Source organism: Podarcis vaucheri (assembly GCF_965113315.1).
Source record: "Podarcis vaucheri genome assembly, chromosome: 1".
Lineage (NCBI taxonomy): Eukaryota > Metazoa > Chordata > Lepidosauria > Squamata > Lacertidae > Podarcis > Podarcis vaucheri.
Window position 1 is genome coordinate 44,538,857 of NC_138759.1, and position 21,032 is coordinate 44,559,888.

The 21,032-nt window shown below is 43.6% G+C and overlaps 2 protein-coding genes across 3 annotated transcripts in view; one reads left to right on the forward strand and one right to left on the reverse strand.

Moving 5' to 3' along the window:
* RMDN3 (regulator of microtubule dynamics 3) overlaps positions 1 to 21,032 on the reverse strand; it is a 276,642-nt gene that overhangs the window by 120,312 nt on the left and 135,298 nt on the right. The gene's annotated exons all lie outside the window — the stretch shown is intronic.
* SPINT1 (serine peptidase inhibitor, Kunitz type 1) overlaps positions 10,809 to 21,032 on the forward strand; it is a 33,273-nt gene continuing 23,049 nt past the window's right edge. The window contains exon 1 of one of the 2 annotated variants that reach the window (XM_082240306.1): positions 10,809 to 12,640. In XM_082240306.1, coding sequence (XP_082096432.1) covers positions 12,196 to 12,640 — 445 coding nt within the window. In that variant the 5' untranslated portion in view covers positions 10,809 to 12,195. The remainder of the gene's footprint in view (positions 12,641 to 21,032) is intronic. The other variant, XM_082240305.1, reaches the window with a different exon arrangement.

Below are 21,032 nucleotides of genomic sequence, written 5' to 3' on the forward strand. Positions count from 1 at the left end.
AATCAGCAAATAAATGTGGAAAACTGCTAGCATGGCAGTTGAAAAAGAGACAAAAACTGAATATGGTTACTAATTTAGAAGTTGAAGGGAGAAGTATCCAGAACCCTGTGGAGTTTAGAAAATGCTTCCAGAGATACTTTAAACAACTTTACACCCAAGGGCCGCAAAAAGAAACTGAGATAGACCAATTTTTAAGAAACTATGGATTACCAAAACTATCTCAAGAGAACAAGACAACATTGAACTATAAAATAACAGAACAAGAAATTGAAGGTGCCATTCAGAATATGCAATTGGGAAAATCTCCAGGGCCGGATGGGCTTACCTCTAAGTACTATAAGATTTTGAAAGACTATTTGATTCAACCATTAAAGGAGGTTTGCAATGAGATTATGGGGGGGGGGGGGAGGCACCGGAGTCGTGGAAAGAAGCTTTCATTACATTGATACCTAAATCTGAAACTGAAAAGACACAATTTAAGAACTACCGTCCCATTTCCCTGTTGAATGTGGATTACAAAATTTTTGCAGATATTTTGGCAAGTAGATTAAAAAGAGTGTTAAATGAAGTGATTCATAAGGACCAGGCAGGCTTTCTTTCAGGTAGACATTTGTCTGACAATACAAGGAACATTATCGATATTCTGGAACTTTTGCAAATGAACACCAATACAAAAGCAGTATTGATCTTTATTGATGCAGAGAAGGCCTTTGATAATATTTCATGGAAATTTATGAAGGGAAACCTTAGAGGGATGGGAGTGGGACGGGGATTTGAAAACGGTATAGAAGCAATTTATTCAGAACAAAAGGCAAAACTGATAGTTAACAATGTGGTGACAGAAGAGTTTAAGATTGAAAAAGGAACACGACAGGGTTGCCCTATCTCCCCATTGTTATTTATTTCGGTCCTGGAGGTGCTCTTGAACATGATTAGAGGGGACCGGCTGGTTGAAGGAATTCAGGTCGGAGCTAAACAGTATAAACTTAAAGCTTTTGCAGATGATCTAGTTTTGACATTACAGGAGCCAGAATCTAGTACAAAAAGGGTATTGGAATTGATTCAAGAATTTGGTCGGGTGGCGGGATTTAAATTAAATAAGCAGAAAACTAAGGTTTTGGAAAAAAACTTGACAAATGCAGAGAAAGAAAGGTTTCAGAAGGAGACAGACTTAAATGTGGTTAAGAAAATGAAATATCTAGGGGTTAATATGACAGCTAAAAATTTGAACCTATTTAAAGATAACTATGAAAAATGTTGGTTAGAAATCAAAAAGGATCTAGAAATTTGGTCAAGATTGAAGCTTTCCTTGTTGGGTCGAATTGCTGCTATAAAGATGAATGTATTGCCAAAAATGTTGTTTTTGTTTCAGACCTTGCAGATTGTGGACAAGATGGAGTGTTTCAAGAAGTGGCAAAGAGATATCTCCAGGTTTGTCTGGCAGGGCAAAAAGCCCAGAATAAAATTTAAAATATTAACTGATGCGAAAGAAAGAGGGGGGTTTGCCCTGCCAGACATGAAATTGTATTATGAATCAGCAGCTTTCTGCTGGTTGAAAGAGTGGCTACTTCTGGAGAACACTGACGTTTTGGATTTGGAAGGGTTCAACAATGTATTTGGGTGGCATGCTTATCTTTGGTACGACAAGGTTAAAGCTCATAAAGCTTTCAAGAACCATATTGTCAGGAAGGCAGTGTTCAATGTCTGGATAAGATACAAAGATTTGTTAGAAAACAAGACCCCAAGGTGGCTGTCACCAATGGAAGCTAAGGTGCAGAAAAGACTCAATATGGAGGCCAACTGGCCAAAATATTGGGAAATAGTAGAAAACGATGGAGACACATGGAGATTGCAGAGTTTTGAGAAACTAAAGGATAAAGTGTGAGACTGGTTACATTATGCCCAGATCAGGGAGGCTTTTAATTTGGACAAAAAAACAGGTTTCCAGATGGAAAAATCGAAATTAGAAACAGAACTGTTAGAACCAAAAACTAAAGTACTTTCAAAAATGTATAACTTGCTGTTAAAATGGAGCACTCAGGATGAAACGGTTAAATCAGCTATGATAAAATGGGCACAAGACGTTGGTTACAATATTATGTTTGCTGACTGGGAAAGGTTATGGACCACCGGTGTGAAGTTCACGGCATGTAATGCCTTGAAAGAAAATATTATGAAAATGATATATAGGTGGTACATGACCCCAGTCAAGCTTGCAAAAATATATCACTTGCCAGACAATAAATGTTGGAAATGTAAGGAAACTGAAGGAACATTCTTTCACCTTTGGTGGACCTGCCCAGGGGTTAAGGCTTTCTGGGAAATGATCTATAACGAGTTAAAAAAGGTATTTAAATATACCTTCCCTAAGAAACCAGAGGCCTTCCTTTTGGGCATTGTCGGCCAAATGGTGTTAAAGAAGGACCGAACTTTCTTTATGTATGCAACAACAGCAGCAAGAATACTCATCGCAAAGCACTGGAAGACTCAAGATTTGCCCACTCTGGAAGAATGGCAGATGCAACTGATAGACTATATGGAATTGGCAGAAATGATTGGCAGAATCTGAGACCTGGGAGAAGAGACAGTGGAAGAGGACTGGAAAAAATTTAAGGACTATTTGCAAAAGCATTGTAAACTCTATGAATGTTAAAATGATGCAGGATATAAAAACAATACGGCATTAGTAAACTAGTGGAAAGGAATATGAAAATAATTGAATTATAAGAACAAAGATGAAATTTGAATAATATTATGTCAAGTTTAAATACTTAAATATTTGATAACAAGAGGCAAAATTGGAGACATAATTGTTGGAATATACAATTTAAAACAATTTTTAAGAGAAGGTGAAGTATTGCGGAATATGATTTTGTAATTAGGAACACAGAAAAGGGAGACGTGAGGGAGTCCCGAAAGAGGGTTATGAAAATGATATTTAAGAAAATGAATTATTTTCTTTTTTGTGCTTTTTATGTACTTTTTCCTTGTATTTTTATATGTTTTTTATGCTTTCTTTTTGTTTTTTCTTTTTGATTTAAGTTTGTTGTAATGTTTGAATTCTTTAAAATCTTCAATAAATATTCTATAAAAAAAATAAAGTCATGGAAGCAAAGCCCCAATAATTTTGACATGCAGTCAGTCACTACATGGCTAGTGGCAAACATGCATGCAATTCTGGGGGGGCAGGCCTGCTTTGGGGTCCCCTGTGGAAGCTGGCATTGGTTATCACTTCATGAGACCACAATATATAAGAGTGTAGCCTATTTCCATTATCAAATCCTTACTTTAAATTGGTTATTTTTGCAGCTACAAAAATAGGTCATACTGGGATTATACAAAGGACTGGTTCACACTGCCTTGTCTCCAAGCAATGAGCAGGCATTCAAGAGTCCTTAGGACACGGCTCCACAGTATTGCAGCTCATACTGTCCTACTTTGTTATTATGTCTATCTATTCATACTGGTGGGACGTGGGTGGTGCTGTGGGTTAAACCACAGAGCCTAGGACTTGTCGATAAGAAGGTCGGCGGTTCGAATCCCCGCGACGGGGTGAACTCCCATTGTTTGGTCCCAGCTCCTGCCAACTTAGCAGTTTGAAAGCACGTCAAAATGCAAATAGATAAATAGGTACCACTCTGGCAGGAAGGTAAATGGCGTTTCCGTGCGCTGCTCTGGTTCGCCAGAAGCAGCTTAGTCATGCTGGCCACATGACCCAGAAGCTGTACGCCGGCTCCCTTGACCAATAAAGCAAGATGAGCGCCACAACCCCAGAGTCAGCCACAACTGGACCCTTTACCTTTATTCATACTGGTACAAATAAGCTACTTTCAGGGAGTCTGGTGTGCCACATAAAAGAAATATGAAAAACCTAACTTGAAAATGATCACATTTTACCACCTAGAAAACAGAGTTGGTACATTTAAGGTCCTTGTGTGAAGGGTTGTGTCAATCTTCTGTGTGCATAGCACCATTTTTCGCTCTATAAGACGCACCAGACCACAAGACGCACCTAGCTTTTGGAGGAGGAAAACAAGGAAAAAAATATTCTGAATCTCAGAAGCCAGAACAGCAAGAGGGATCGCTGCACAATGAAAGCAGCAATCCCTCTTGCTGTTCTGGCTTCTGGGATAGCTGCGCAGTCTGCATTCGCTCCATAAGACGCACACACATTTCCCCTTACCTTTTAGGAGGGAAAATACGTTATTTCCCAATGTGTGCAAACCTCTACTAGTTTCCAAACAGGGTGTCATCTATAGGGGAGGGCAGGGGGAGCAGGCCCCCCAATATGTTCAAGAAGGGGGTTGCCTCCCCAAATTCCACAGTGATCCTCAAAAGGATACACCAGGATGAAGATGCCACATCCAGGGACGCGGCAGGATACAGCTTCAACCCACACTTCCCTTTGGTGATTGCCAGAGTGCCTTCTGGGGAGGCACGCTGGTGATCGCCACCAGGAATGCGGCAGGGCATTCCTGTGATCTTTGTCGTAGTCCTGTGCTTCCAGCCATGGCAGAGCTTAGTGGAGGGAGAAGCCAGCCAAATCTCAGTGGGGTACTTGCCTGGAGGCAAACTCCATATGCAGGATTCAGTCCAATCCTAAGGTCACGAGCATCTCAGTTCATATAGTCAGATGATCCAGGGGGCATGAAATCTGAGGGTCCAAGGTCACGAGAAATGAGAAGCAGCAAGATCAGACCAGGAATGACAAATGTTGTTTCCAGCAACTGACTGAGGCTGGAAACCCTGCTTAAGAAAGCTGGAGCCAGCTGGTTCTCATCAGGAGCAAAAAGAAGAGTTTGGATTTGATATCCCACTTTATCACTGCCCAAAGGAGTCTCAAAGCGGCTAACATTCTCCTTTCCCTTCCTCCCCCACAACAAACACTCTGTGGGGTGAGTGAGGCTGAGAGACTTCAGAGAAGTGTGACTAGCCCAAGGTCACCCAGTAGCTGCATGTGGAGGAGCGGAGACGCGAACCCGGTTCACCAGATTACAAGTCTACCGCTCTTAACTACTACACCACACTGGCTCTCTGATCAGCAGCAGTTGGAGTCATTTCGCCTTCTGCTCCTTCAGGCTGCTGCTCAGCAGGTGAAGCCAACTCCTGGCCCATGACAATCTTTGCCAGGGATGTGCGAGGTGAAACATCTTCGCCCCGCATGTCCCTTTTGCAAAGGTAAGGCGGCTGACGTGGGGGGGTGGGAATGGCAGGCCGAGTCGGCCTGGTCAGGTTGAGGTACGTGTGTCATGCATGTGATGTCATGCACAAGCAATAAGCCCCTCAACGCTGGGTGCAACTTGGTGCCTATGTTTCCACATACTGTAAGTTGCAAGTTTTTTCAAGCTTAAACATCCTAGTGAAGTGTATACATTCAGTACTAGAGCAAAGTACTGTAACGGTCAAGTTGAAGCATGCTTCAACCATAGCTGCAGTTTAAGTACACACTAAGGTCCTTGGAAATTAAGAATATCCTTTGTTTGAAAGGGTGGTCCATTTCATTCTAGAACATCTGGATTTAGATGGAGCCTAATGTCCTGTATTCACATTTCCACAGAGCATAAATGGATGCTCTTTTTCAAAAGTGATGCTTAATGGCCTTCTGACTATGTGACACCAAACATTCTTGTCAGTGATATAGAGAAACTGAGACTGCAAAAAGTGAATCCTACTTCTCAGATATATCAATAGCTGATAGTTAAAAGAAAACTACTACCGTATTTTTCGCTCTGTAAGACGCACCAGACCATAAAACGCACCTAGTTTTTGGAGGAAGAAAACAAAAAAAAATATTCTGAATCCCAAAAGCCAGAACAGCAAGAGGGATTGCTGTTCTGGCTTCTTGGGATAGCTGCGCGAAGCCTCCTCAGGGCAACGCGATGAAGGCTCCCCCTGCCCAGAAGAGGCTTCGCACGGCAAAGCCAGAAGCTAGAACAGCGAAAAGGAGCGATCCCTCTTGCTGTTCTGGCTTCTGGAATAGCTGTGCAGCCTGCATTCGGTCCATAAGATGCACACACATTTCCCCTTACTTTTTAGGAGGGGAAAAGTGCGTCTTATAGAGCGAAAAATACAGTATATGGCAATAGGATGAGAGGAATAGCTCAGTCAGTAGAACATGAGACTCTTAATCTCAGGGTTGTGGGTTTGAGCCCAACAGGCAATATATTTTTGAATTGCAGGGTGTTGGATTAGATGACCATCAGGGACTCTTCCAACTCTACAATTCCTTGTTTCTCTGATTCTATGAAATAAAACAGTTACTCTGTTTTCTAACCACTAGGCAAAACAATGCCTGTCTGAAGGACAGAGATCAATATGAGAAAGGCAGCGTTTTTGTCTGCTCTGGGCAGACAGTTTCCATGGAAAGTCATGCAATGTAATAGGCCCAGTATTTATTCTTGATAAGAATTTGTGACCTTATGTGGAAACTGCAAACAAATAAAGAGTTAAGAGAAAAAGACAACACACAAATTAGTTGACCTTAGATAAGCCAGCATACTAGACATTTTGAAGCTGCCTATATTTATATTTTGGATTCTGTGTCAGTACGTTTTTCTTAGTGCCCCACTGGTACCAACAGTGGTATTTTAGAAGAAACCACCTTTTATTTTTTATTATTTAGAATGTTTCTTATGTATTCATTATATTTCATAGACCGCCTTTTCTTGCATCAGTACTATGCAGTTTTCAGCATATCAAACAGCTCAATTAGAAATACATTTAAATAACACAATATCTATCTATCTGTCATCTATCTATATATCTCAAAATATGCTTTTGCTGGCTAGCTTTGTCCTGTCTGTTAGATTAGGATGTTGATTACAATGTACGAGCGTAATTCTGATGCAGTCCCTAAGCTATTAGGTGTCTTATGTCACTATTTTTTAATGAGATAATAGCTGAATAAACCTGTTGTTGTTTTTACAGATGTGTATTTCAATGGCATGAAAATGTTTTAACTGTGCACTATAAGCAATTTTTAAAGCAATAATAACCTTGGGCTCTGTCTGTCAATCTAACCTACATCATGAGATTATTGTGATGATAAAAAGGGACGAGAGAATTATGCACTCCACCCAGTGCTCACCTAGGAAAGAACAAGACAAAAAAATTAATTGAACAAACTTTCTTTTTGTAATCTTTCTTTCCCTTTGCCTCAGGGAAGAAAACTGTTTAACCCACTGTCTGAGTTGCAATTGTCTTATACAAGTCAATGGGATAATAAAATTGACCACATCGTAAGCAGCGTTTAGAGACTATAAATTTCACCACTAAGCAAAATGCTTTATAAATTGAAAAGTAAGTTTTCCACAGGGCACTGCTAAATGGAAAAGGTAGCATTGCACTGATTTTTTTCCTTTTAAAGAGTTACTTGTGTATATACTTGAATATGCACCCGTCCTTTAACTAATTCTATCTGTTTCTCTAAAACTGTGAATAGAGTTTCAAAAATGCTGAATGTTTGAGGATACGTCTCATCACAACTGACAGGTGCCAATTGCAGAAAGTGCTGGCAACAATTCTGGGTCCTAGTTTCAGCTCTTCCAGTCTCAGTTAAAACAATGCCATGCAACTGTTTGCAAAAACTTTCCCCCACCAGCCCACTATGTTTCCATGCTTGTAACAGAGGAGGAGGAGGAGGAGGAGGAGGAGCTCTCTGGCATGGCCCCATAGCTAGGTAGCATAGCAATGTGGAAGGCTGGCAGAGGAAGGATGGAGAAAATCGGTCCCTCGTTTACCAGCCTGCTCACTCACCTGCATGGAATTCCTTGTCACCTATGTCAACCAGGTGAGCTAATAAATACAAGGCTGAGTTAGCAATTAATCTTTTGATTTATGTTTGGTGGTTCTTAGTACATTGTTCTACTAGAATAAAAGGCATGTTTAAATAAAATACAGGCATGCAAATATTACACACGCATGAATGTTTGCCTGCACATGTCTTTAACTGCTGACAAGCTTGACAGAGATTTCTGAGTATCCATTTGTGCAGGATATCCTGTTGCTGGACTAGAACTCCCATCACCTATGACCCTGACCATTGACTATGCTGTTGGGGGCTGCTGGGAGTGGGAGTCCTATAGTATCTAGAGGGCCACAGGTTCTCCACATTAGAGCAGGGAGACAAATAGATTTTACTGGCCTTGTGAATTTGGAAATGGTTGTTGTTGGAGGAAGGTAAGCAAAGACGATTACTCCAATAATCGAAATACTCTGGTATTTTCTCAGAAGGTTACTGTGTAGCAGATTTATTCAAAATGGGTTTTGTTCCTGCCCTCTCACGGAAGAGTGTTAATAAAATGCAACCTTTCTCCTTATCCTTATTTAGGCTGATTGTGTAGTGGCTGACCTAGCTGCAGTAGGAAAAATAAAAGACACAGTCCTTCCTGTTTTCACACATTCTGGCATTGGAAAGCAATACGTAGTGTTTCTTCTGAATAGGTAACCACCCTTTTCTGGCAGGGCTCCAGTGACACTAACAACTTCACAAGAAGCAGAGATTCAAATGTAACAGGCCTCCTCTGCATTACTAGATCTTGATGCTGAGGTAAAGTTTCACCTGTAAGGTTTCGCCTATTATGTACCGAAAGAGACTGGCAGCCGTCTCGTGCCCAATTCAAGGTGCTCACATTAGTGTTTAAATGACCCAGGCCCCAAATATCTGAAAGACCCCCTCCTACCACATTGTCCTTCTCAGGTGTTCAGATCTGCAGAGGGGGCCCTTTTGGTTGTTCCACCAGCCTCAGAAACTCAGGGTGGTGGTGCTCCAGAAGAGAACATTCTCCATGGCTAGACTTAAGCCGCAAAATTCCCTCCCCACAAAGGTGCATATGCCACCTTCATCATACAACTCGCAGTGAACGCTGAAGACGCCCCTCTTTGCCCTGTCTTTTGACCTTTGGGATGTAATTTTTTAGGACCCAGCTTATTTCTGTGATTGTAAGTTCTTTCAAACGGATTTTAACATTGTGCTTTAATTGTTGTAACCCATTGCTGGGACCTCAGGGTTAAGGGCAGGAAAAAATAATTGGCAAGCCCAAGAGGCTCATTGGTTTAAACCACAACGCCACACGCTACCCAGGTACCCCTTTAAACCACTCTTGACGGGTGACAAAAGCCAGAGTCTTCTCTTCCCCGACTTTTCAAACAATGTTGATTTTTATGTGATTATCCTAAAGTGGTTTTTAAGAGGTTCTTCAATTTCCTTTTTTTTTTTTTTTGGTGGGTGGCAGGAGGAGGGGGAGTAAGCACTGTGGCAGCTATTGAGGAAGCATAATGCGGAAGTGTCCTTCATCACTTTCAACCAGCCAAACTGTGTAGTTTTGCTTTGTTTTAAATCACTTCTACATCGAATCCAAATAAAGTATTGAGACAAAATCTGCAGAAACTGTTGACATCGTTATCCTGTTATAAGAGCCTGGGGCTATTGGTAAGGGGATGGGCAATGCCTTGAATCTTCTGCTGCATCTCACTCACCATCTGGGGACTGCATTTCTCCTGCTACCACACTGCCATGCGCTAGTTACTTGGCACTCCCTACCCTCAGCTGAATGGCAGAGGATGGAGGGTTTTGCCAGGGTGGCTCATATCTGCCTTGCAGGCTCTCACCTGCTAGGTTGCATCAACTGTGATTCTTCCCATTGGTAAGCTAAAGCAACAGAGAGAAAAGCAAGCTTTGGTCTCCAGCATCAAAAAACTGGATCAAGATAAGTTTCATCTAGTCTAGGATTCTGTTTCTTGCAGTAGCTAATCAGATGCCCTTGGAAAGCCCATAGAAACAGGACATGAGGATAAGAGTCCCCTCCCCCTCTGTTGACTCACTCCAAATGTTGTTCAATGGAATTCTGACTCTGAATGTGAACCTACAGTTTAGTTATGTTGGCAATGAATCTAGGGGTTTTCCCATACTTCAGCAGGACAGGCCCTACGGATGAAGAGGCAGGGGGAATTTTATTCTCCCCACCCGCCATTCTGAATCACAGACGTGACCCAAAGTTGACTTTATCAGAGCAAAGTGAAGGATACATCTAAGGCAGGTGTGACGAACTTTTGCCTTTTTGGATGTTGCTGGACTACAACTCCCATCATGCCTGGCCACTGGAGCTGATGGGTTTTGTAGTTCAGCAACATCTGGTGGGATGAAGATTCCTCACATCTGATCTGATGTCCGCTGGTTTGCAGCACACATCTAGCTCCTTAAAGGATTTATACATGGAACAAAGAATACGCTTTTCAAGTGATCTTGCTTTTTTTTTTATTTTTTAGAAAAAGGAATTACTGGTACAGCCCTCCCCAGGGAAACACATCTGACATACCATTATGGCAAGCTTTTAGGCACCTGTATGCTCAGGATTTGGGTTGTTAACTTGGATTGTACAGTGGCACGATTTCTGGCATGTTGCTGGGTGGCTGGGAGCCTCTCCCAGTCTCACATTGAATGTAACTGATCTGTAGAAAAGACATCATGACCTGGAAAAAAAAGAGACCATGCACATACAGTGGTACCTCAGGTTAAGTACTTAATTCGTTCCGGAGGTCTGTACTTAACCTGAAACTGTTCTTAACCCGAAGCACCACTTTAGCTAATGGGGCCTCCTGCTGCCGCCGCGCCGCCAGAGCACGATTTTTGTTCTCATCCTGAAGCAAAGTTCTTAACCTGAAGCACTATTTCTGGCTTAGTGGAGTGTGTAACCTGAAGCGTATGTAACCTGAGGTACCACTGTACTTTTGTAACCTAAGAAAATCTTTAATTAAATTTGTTTGTTTTAAAAAGGTATTACATAACTAGACAAAATAAATAATTCTACAGTGTATAATATCGTGCAGTACAACCGTGTGGTGCAGCAGTTTGAGTGCAGGACCAGGAACCAGGAGATCAGAGTTCAAATCCCCACTCAGCCCTGAAGCTCACTGGGTGATTTAGGGCCCATCATAATCTCTCAGCCAAACCCACCTCATAGGGTTGTTGTGAGGTACATGATGGGAGAGAATCATGTACGCCCCCTAAAGCTCCTTGGCAGATAATAAGTAAATAAATAATAAATATGTTTGCTCGATGTCACACATTTCACTGTGTGGGGATATTTGAAGATTCACAGATGAAATGCCCCATGTAAGTCATGTTTAGATTTGAAATCAATGGGGGAGGGAACCACAGTTGGAACATCTTATTTTTATTTTTGATTGTATCCCGCCCCTCATCGATATATCTCAGGGAGGTTCACAACATAAAAATACAATATAAAATATATATTATAAAATTAAGAACAACAAACCCATAATCCCTTTCCTAGAACATCGGTTGTCAATCAGCCAAAGGCTGCCGTTTTCGCCTGGGGTTTTCCACAGGGAAAAGCGGGCACTAAGAAATGGGCAGTACCGTATTTCCATTTCACATTCTCCCCCTGGCCTGAAAGGGCTTCCAAATACTTTCAGATCTGCCCGTCCTCTTCCCTTTCACAGGAGGCGGCTGGGGGGAAAGGCGCGCCTCTAAGCATCCTCCCCTTTCCCTTCCCTCTTGCCTGCTCAAAGTAAATAGGAAGGGCTGGGTGTCCAGGGGTTGAATTTCACTTCCTGTCACCTGGAGTCTTTTGTCTCTCCCTGAGCTCTTGCTAAAGGGCGCACCTTGAAGTTCAGGCGGCGGGGAAGGAGTTAATCGGAGATCCGCGGAAGGGAAACACCCCTCTTGGGCTGCAGCGTAGCCCGTGAGTCAGTTTCACCTGAAACCAGTCGGCAGGTAGTGAAAAAAAACCCGAAAAGGGAAACAGATCGCAGAGGTCCGAGGGAGGAAGTCGTCGCACAAAACCGAAGGGACGGCGCCCAGGGAGCCTCACTCTTCCGATCCCCGGACACGCGCCCGCCGCCCGCAATTTCTCCGAGGAGGAACCGAAAGGAAGAGTCGCCGTCGCGCATCGGCAGTTGGACTTTTTGGGAGCAGGCGAGCCAGAGTTTAAAAAAGAAGAAAAAATCTTGGGGGAAAAATTTGTTTAAAGAAATGCTGTTTGGACTAAAGAGCCACAAGTAGAGGAGAGGGGAAGCAACTCCCTTTCAGCTTTCCTAGTCGACGGCGCAGTCGACTCTCCTTGGCGAGCCCGTCTGCGCTTTGCCTGCTTTCCGCTCCTCGAAGCGCACCGCCCTCGTTCGGCTGCGGAGATCCACCGCCTGCGCGGCAGAAGGGGCTCCGCCTGCGTCACGATGCTCCCCCGTCGGATTCACGTCCAGGCTGGGCTGCTGCTTCAGCTCGTCGCGGCTGCCTTGGTAGCCGTCGGGCAGGAAGAGAAGGTCCCCGGAGAGTCCTTCGGAGACAGGTGCCAGGCCCATTTCACGGCCGGCTTGCCCGAGTTCGTCCTGGACACGGACGCCTCGGTGGAAAACGGAGCCACCTTCCTGTCCTCGCCGTCGGTGGAGAGGGGCCGCGACTGCGTGCGGGCCTGCTGCAAGCACCCGCAGTGCAACCTGGCTCTGGTGGAGAAGGTCCCCGGGGGGGACGAGGAAGACGGCATCCACAGCTGCTTCCTCCTCGACTGCCTCTACGAGCAGGCCTTCGTCTGCAAGTTTGCCCGGAAGGATGGCTTCCTCAACTATGTCAAGAAGGACGTGTACGAGGCCTATGTGGCCATGCGGGGGAAAGGCCATCGGGGTAAGGAGATGTGTGTGTGTGTGTGTGTGTGTGTGTGTGTGTGTGTGTTGTGGTTGGGGTGTGTCTTGCGGGACGTGTCCAGATTTGCCCTACTGTGGACTGGAGAGAAGTATTATTTTTCCCACCCCCCCAAAAAAAATAGTAGAATTCCAGAGAGACCCAAACAAAGCTGACTGGTAGGCAGGTCAGGGCTGGCAAGGAAAAGTAGGACTTCTACTGGAGTTAGGAGCTGGTTTTTGAAAAAAGGATGAGACCAGGCGTCGCCAACGTTTAGGGGCCTTGAGTTTATTCACAAACTGGAGGAAATGTGGTAGGTAACACAACACATACAACACCCCCCCCAAAAAAATAAATAAATCCTGGGAACTGTAGTTCACCCCTCTTGGGTTCAGTTCTCAGCACAAACTGCAGTTCCCTGTAAGACAGGGTGATGTCTAATTTTCAACATTGTGATACGTTACCAGCTGTGCATTGTAATATACCGATATAACGCGAAGTCTGAATTAAGGATGAAAGTATGTAGAAGCGAACCCAGGTTTCTTTCTTTTTTGCCCTTTAAGTTTAATGTGTTTATACAGCTGCTGCCACCCTCACAACCAAGTACACAGCACAGCCTGTTCAGTTGGCTACAGCTAAATGCTTCCTTCAAGCCTAATTTCAGCAGTGGGAGGGGCAGGCACCCTGTGGGTGTCAAGGGCACATGTGTGCCAAGAGGTGCTACATTGGAGACCCCTGGATTAGGCAAGTGAATGGAGTGTAGGTCTATCAAAGCGGTTTAAACTACTCAGTTGAGCCCCCATGTCCAGGAGCAGTTTATACCTCTTGGGCACAAATGGCAGGAGAAAGCGACCACCTTCACGCCTTGATCATGAGTAACCAGAGACATCTGCTGCCCCTGGAAACTGAACAATGGAACCAGTTGACCTTGGTCTGATCTGGAAAAAGTTAATATGCTTTTGTGAGAGAGACTCTGGCCAAGCATTGTTTTGAAAATTCATAAATCCAGAATCTTCGACAGGAGGAAGGGAAAGCACATTGTTAGAAGGATGTTGGATAGAAACCAAGGGGTTTCCAGCTGTAATGCTTTAGGAGATACGGGGGGGGGGGGGAAGGTTTATAAATGGGTAAAAGTTTAATGATAAGGATTTGCTGAACTAACAAATTGAAGTGGAATACAAAGAAGGGAGGTATGAGGAGGTCTGGGGAAATAAGCATAAGGAAGATATATTATGGAAAATTATTTGATTTTTTGTATTTTGTTTCTTTTTATTTTTTATTTTTTTCATTGTTATATTTTAAAAAACTTTAATAAATATCTTTTGGGGGGGGGAAGGAAGGGAAAGCACATATACAATGGTACCCCGGGTTAAGTACCGTATTTTTTGCTCTATAAGACTCACTATTTCCCTCCTAAAAAGTAAGGGGAAAGGTGTGTGCATCTTATGGAGTGAATGCAGGCTGCGTAGCTATCCCAGAAGCCAGAACAGCAAGAGGGATCGCTGCTTTCACTGCGCAGCGATCCGTCTTGCTGTTCTGGCTTCTGAGATTCAGAATATTTTTTTCCTTGTTTTCCTCCTCCAAAAACTAGGTGCGTCTTGTGGTCTGGTGCGTCTTATAGAGTGACAAATATGGTACTTAATTCGTTCCGGAGGTCCATTCTTAACCTGAAACTGTTCTTAACCTGAAGCACCACTTTAGCTAATGGGGCCTCCTGCTGCTGCTGTGCCGCCAGAGCATGATTTCTGTTCTCATCCTGAAGCAAAGTTCTTAACCTGAAGCACTATTTCTGGGTGAGCAGAGTCTGTAACCTGAAGCGTATGTAACCTGAAGCATATGTAACCCGAGGTACCACTGTATTAAAAAGGCTGAAATCTAAGCACAGGGAGGAAATCTCATTGGAAAAATCCACCAGAGAGTAAAACCCATTGAATTTAGTGGGATTTAATTGTGAGAAAAAGATGCTCAGATTATGCTGCATAACTGGAATGTGTAAATGAAAGCTTAAGAACTTCCAGCCTTTTCACTGTGTGATCCTGGCTGAATAATTTAACTGAACGTGTTATAGGGGTGAAGGGCAAGGGTCTGTAGTTTGTTGTTATTGCTTCTCTATAATGGCAGCCTTCCAGTAGAATGTCTACATAAAGATCTTTCAAAATACATGCAGCAGTTTCTAACAAAACTAATATGAGGAGTGGCAGGCAGTCAGGCTCTTCATCAATAACATAGTTCTGTACTTTTTCCTGGAAAAGTGTAATATTACAGGAATGTTCCAGTTTACTTTAGCTATGGAACTTTTCCACATTGTGGCTTCTTGTGTGCGTATGCAAATTGTGACCGTGTAAAACATCTATCCCACATCCCCATGCAACATGGATTATGACGCAGAGTAGCCCTTTAACAAAAAGAATGGTAAACTCATGGGGAAATGCCACTAAAGGCCTCTCTGCACATGTTGATCTCTAACACTACAAATGTACATGTGCTGCCCATTATTTGTGTGCTGCCTGTGTATCCTTCCTCAAGACTGGGCTTTTGTTTGAGGGTGATTGCATTCTCCACCCACTAAATATGTTATATTTTATAGTACTTTGCAGACCAGGTGGCCTTTGGTTGCATACTAACTCTAGCAAAGAGTGCCTTGTTCAATTTTTTAGTAACTTGGAGTCTTTGAAAATTCATTTTATAGCTTGCTTCAAAATTTGCATCTGTGATTTATCATTATTACTCGAGACAGTAAATTTGCACAAATGTATCTGATCATCATTGGTCAAGCACATACCATTTGTATGTTACTGATCTTATAAACATTCCTGCAAATAGCTCCTGCCCCCAAACACACAAACAATGCAATATTAGGCATGCAGGTGAGTATTGCCAGATTTAGAAGTAAAGATGATCTGCTTGTACTATTTGATTCCTCTATTGCCTTGCATACCTAGGAAACTACATCCCATTCCACAACAATGCATCTATAGTTGTTGTGATTAGCTTCAGGTTGTGTTATGGGCAACTCCTGGATGTAGTCAGTGATGTAATTTTATCAGTTGTCACTAACTAACCAGCCTGCATGCCAGCTTGACTATTGCTTACCCCAGTGGTTTTCAGCCAGTGTGCCGTGGCACCCTGGGGTGCCTTGAATGATGGTCGGGGTGCCACGGGCCTTTGTCCCTCTTTCTTTCCCTCCCTCCCTTTGATGCCCTCTCATGTCTCTGCCTCCCAAAGGCTGGTGCAGCTGTTTATTGCAGCAGGCCTGGCTATAAGCTCTGCAGGTGAATGGTGCCTCTGGAAGACACCTCTCTTTGGGGTAGGGTGGGGGGCAGCAAGAATGGCGGCAGCAGGAGAAGAGGAGGCTGAGGGAACACTCCACAGAGGAGGATGTTCAAAAAGGGGTGAGTGGCAGCCATCTCTGTGGGCACGGGGTGTCCTAACTGGGCTCCTGAGCCCCACAGGGGTGCCGCAGAAAGAAGGTAGTTGCTTAAGGGAGCTGTGGACTCAAAAAGGTTGAAAATCTCTGACTTACCCAACAAGAATATTTCCCCTGCAACAACCCATGATGTGATGCTGTACTTCTTACACTCAGTCAAGGCTGTAGGAATGCCCTGTGTCATGACTGGTTGGACATTCCCAATGAGGACATGACTTGGACTTGTGCAGGATTTGGACCAGGGAAACTTTGTTCCTTGTTGTAGTGATAAACCTTTTAGCCCCGTTGACTGCAGACATGAACTTCTGGGGGAATATTAAGGAGTATATCAACAAATAAGAACAGCGCATGCACAGTCATTGAAATGGCATGCAAAGTCCTGCACTACTCTAGTAGTCTGTAAAAAGGGATTCTACCACATTTCACGGGACAGAAGCACGGTGCCAGGCCCTAGGGAACATTTTGAATACGCACAACCCCAGACCTTACTCAGGTCATCTGCAGACACAATGCTGAAGGGTCAAGGGAATGTGATATACCAATCCATACCCATAGTCTATAATTTTTTCCTTTGGCCTAAATGTGCTTTGACTCCTGAATGTCCAGAGAGTTGTGGGAGAGAAACGGGAGTTTCAGATCTTGGATTACCTAAGAGAGCTTTGAGTAAAAGCTCATTGTGCACCTATCAAAATATCTTTGCAGGTCCAAACGTTTTAAAAGTGCCGCTTTAAGCATTTAATTGCACGGAAAGATGTGCCTTCCATGAAGCATTTTTTCCATTTCTGTTCTCTAACTATTTGCGGCCTGGCAACAGAAGTATCAAAGTCTTCAAAGAAATCTAAACCTAGGGCAAGGAGTCTCATGGGGATTAGGTGTGATCCTTCCTGGAACCTAATTGCCTCATGCTGAACCAGGAGTGCTTTAATGGAGGAGATGAATACAGTGCAAGGTCCTGTATTTGGAGGTGGAACTGCAGCTTCCTGGCATCTTGAGTTTAAAAAGGCTCAGGCAGCAGGTGGTGTGCATGAAACTCTGGAGAGCCACTGCCAAAGGTCGCATCCACAACATACATTTAAAGCACTGTTATATTATTTTGACAGTCATGGAGAATCCTGGGGACTGTCGTTTGTTTTGGGTGCTGACCCACACAGAACTATAGTTCCCAGGATTCCCCATGAGTGTTAAAGTGGCATAATAGTGCTTTAATAATAATAATAATAATATTTTATTTGTATCCTGGCCGAGGCTGGGCTCAGAGCGGCTAACATCATAAAAACAAGACAATATACATAAAAACAGACATCAGTTAATTAAAATACACCTTAAAATTAATTCAGACAAGTTAAAATCTGGGCAGGTGGCAATTATTAGGTTGGAATTGAGTACTTGCCAGGACCAACTGTTTCCACTGGTCATACAAGGACCTGTGAGCGGGTTGGGGCCTCCTTTGGGCTTGTTTTATACAAAGGAAAGTAAGTCAAACTGCATCCTGCCCAAAGGCCTGGCGGAACAGCTCCGTCTTTAAATATATAGCATGAAGGTGATCAAAGATCAATGGGTAAAGGTTTCATCTGATGTAAAGCAACTTCCTATGTTTGTATAGGAGGTCACATCTCCAATTTACCAGTTGGATGTACCAATTTACTGTAAAAGCATAAATAAAACATTAATAAAGGAGGTCTCGGCACAGCCAGGAAGACCTTTTATTTTTGCTTTCTCTTCTGTTTAAAATGTTTCATGCTTTTCTGTTACTGGAAAGAGGAGGAGGTTAACACGATAGTGATGTCGGGTATATTTGAAAGGTTTTGTCATGTGTGCATGATGCCATCAATAACAGGTCTTGTTTGTGGGCTTTTCATAGGCATCTTGTTATCTGCTGTGAGAACAGGATGTCGGACTAGGTGGGCCTCATCCAGCACTCTCTTCTGATGTTCCTGAACAATCCACCACATTTTTTAAAAATGTAGCTGTTGTAGTGGATGATATATATACAGTATATGAAAACACTGGCTTCCTACTTTCTATACTTTATGCTAGGCATGGCAAATACATGGGCATGGATGGCTTTGAAGGCTGTGAGAGCAATTTGCCTTGCACTCATTAGACGTTTCCCCGTTCAAAATTGCTGCAGGATTTCTCAATAGTAACCAAAGCAAATTTAATGCTTTATCTGTTAATGGGGGCAGTTCCAAAAAAAGTAAGGAATGTAGATGTTTGTGTAAATAGACCCTGTCAGTATACTGAAACATATATGTGTGTGCGTGTTAGGAAAAAGTTTGACGTTATTGAAGCTTAACCTCCACCACCCAATTATTATAAGGGAGCTGAAAAACTGTTCCAAGCCAGGAGATGGGAAGATTGGTGAACAATAAACTAGCTCACAATAATTGAATGAGTTGGAGACTGTACACAGTAATACCAATTTGACTTTCTCTTGTATAAACTTCCCCTTGTGTTGAGGGCATATTCTGAAGCGCCTTCTCTGAATGACTATCATAGACGCTTGCTGGTCTTTCCAGCTTATGGAATGCCTTCCCGGGAAGGTTTGCTTGGTGCCTGTTCTTCATTTTGACCCAGGATTGTAAATTCTATCCAGATGGGCTTTTGGAGATAAGCTAAACGCTTATTCTTTTGTCTACTCCAGCTTTAATTTGCTTCTTTTCTTTCCCGCTTTGTTTTTGTGTGTGGCTTTAAAAATCTCCGCATGTTTATGTTTGCTGGGGGCTGATTTGTGGGATTGAGATATTTGAAAATGAAATACAATTGAAGCCGCTGACAAGGAATGGTGGTGGGATCTGAGCCAGAAGACAAATGTATTCTGTAGCTATGACATATGAACTAGGTCAGGAGGTGGGGAATCCCGTGGGGAATGGAAGGCTTGTTCGAACAGGACAAGTGAGTGCATCATTTCCGTTGGGTCCCCGGGAAGAGTGAGGTTACTATAGGTGTGTTTCTAGGAGACCGGATTAACAAAGCCCCTGAGCAGTGAGGTGACTTACCTACCTGGCAGATACTTTTTCGTTTACGTCACTTTCTCTCCATGACCTGCCTGAGACTTCTGCTGCGCTGGAGGGAATGTAAGAGACAAAACACAGAAGTTTGCCTTCAGTCTGTGCATGTCATTAAAACTTAGTTTTGGCAGGCAAGGCTGTGTGGTTGTCTGACTTAGGCAATGCATATGACCCCACCCAAAGAGTAAGGAACAGAGACCGCTGAGAATGTGTAGAATAGCATCCTGGTCGTAATGAACCCTGCATGCAGTCTCAAGAGGAACAGGTCAAGTATACATGTTATCCACTCCGCTTGATCAGTTCTCCAAGCTTTTTCTCTGGATGTGTTTAGGTTATTGTAAATGTGAAGGGATATGTAGAGTCAAAGAGGGAGAGGGGACAGCAAAAATGTAGAAGAGTTGACTGTTCAAATGATACAGTTTAGCACAGTGTTTCTCAAACTTGGGTCTCCATAGTTTCCAACTCCCATAATCCCTAGCTAGCAGGACCAGTGGTCAAGGATGATGGGAGTTGTAGTCCAACAACTGGAGACCCCAGTTTGAGAAACACTGGTTTAGCAGCTTTGCACCCCTGCAGCATGCAGTGCATAAGTAATGTGTGCCTAGCTCTCACGTTATTGGCCCAAAGAGCAATATAGCGGTCAGAAGTGCAGTAGTAAATAAGCTACATGGGTAATGGAGGAGGCTAGGCCAGAATATAAATCAAGCATGACCTGAAGGATAGCTCAGTCAGTAGAGCACAAGACTCTTAATCCCAGAGTCATGGGTTCAAGCCCCACGTTGGCCAAGAGATTGCTGTATTGCAGGGGGTTGGACTAGATGACACTTGGGTCCCTTCCAACTCTACGATTCTCTGTTTTTATGTGTTCTCCAGATGGTACTGTGCTCCTAGAGTAGGGATGGAAACCTGTAGCCCTCTAGATGCTGCTGGACTGCAATAGTCATCATCCATGACCATTGGCCATGTTGGCTGCGGCTTCTGATGGGGGCTGGTGTCCAACATCTGGAGGGCCACAGGTCCTCTCCTCTGTGCTGGTGGGTCATTGGGCTGGATTGAGACCTGTGGGAGCTGACTTCAGAAATGCATCAGGGCAGGGTTCCTTTCTTGTATCCTCAGTTCCCCATCAATAAAATGGGAACAGGGCTGCTGCTAGGATAAATCTGAGCATGACTGCAAAGCATTTGGAGCCCTAAAGAGTACCTTAGAGATAATTTCTAAGAATTGGTACATGCCACTTCCCAAAGTGTTAGTCTGGCAAAACATTAAGGGTAATAATGGGCAAATTCCATAATGTCAAAATAAGGATGGGCAGTTGGGCCATGCTACTTCCTCTTCCTGTAGGCCAAATGCCCCAACTGGTATGTCCAGTATAATTCCAGTATGATTTCTCTAGAGCCTTGCCCAGTTATGGTGGCAGCCTTCACCCTCTTGTACAGCCTGGTTATGATCAGCTCACCAATACAGTGCTTTTTATTTTTTAGCTGTTTTTATTTGTTAGCTGTCAAATGCAACCACAGCAAACACAACTGAGGTTGCAACGTAACATTGCCATGCTCTTCCTTATCCAGCAGCCCAAGCTCGATATGTACCTTGGCTCACATGGGTGGCCTGTTAATTTCTGTAGAAGCTCTGTTCCATCCCACAGAACAGAGTGAGGAACCTGTGGTCCCTCCAGAGATGGCTGGACTAGAACTCCCTTCATCCCTCATCACCATTCTGGCTGGGGCTGATGGGAGTTGGAATCCAACATCCTCTGGAAAGCCCATAGGCTCCCCTTCCCTACTGAAATAGATTTGCTTCCTTCGCTGAGATTAGCCTTCTTCCCTCTCTTGTGGTCCAGGTGAAAGATCTATGATGATTCTTTTGATCAGCACACATAAGATTTTATATACCAGAATAAAAATGGATGTGCAAAAACAGCTCTGGGGTGAAAAAAGGTGTGTGTGGAGGGGAGGCA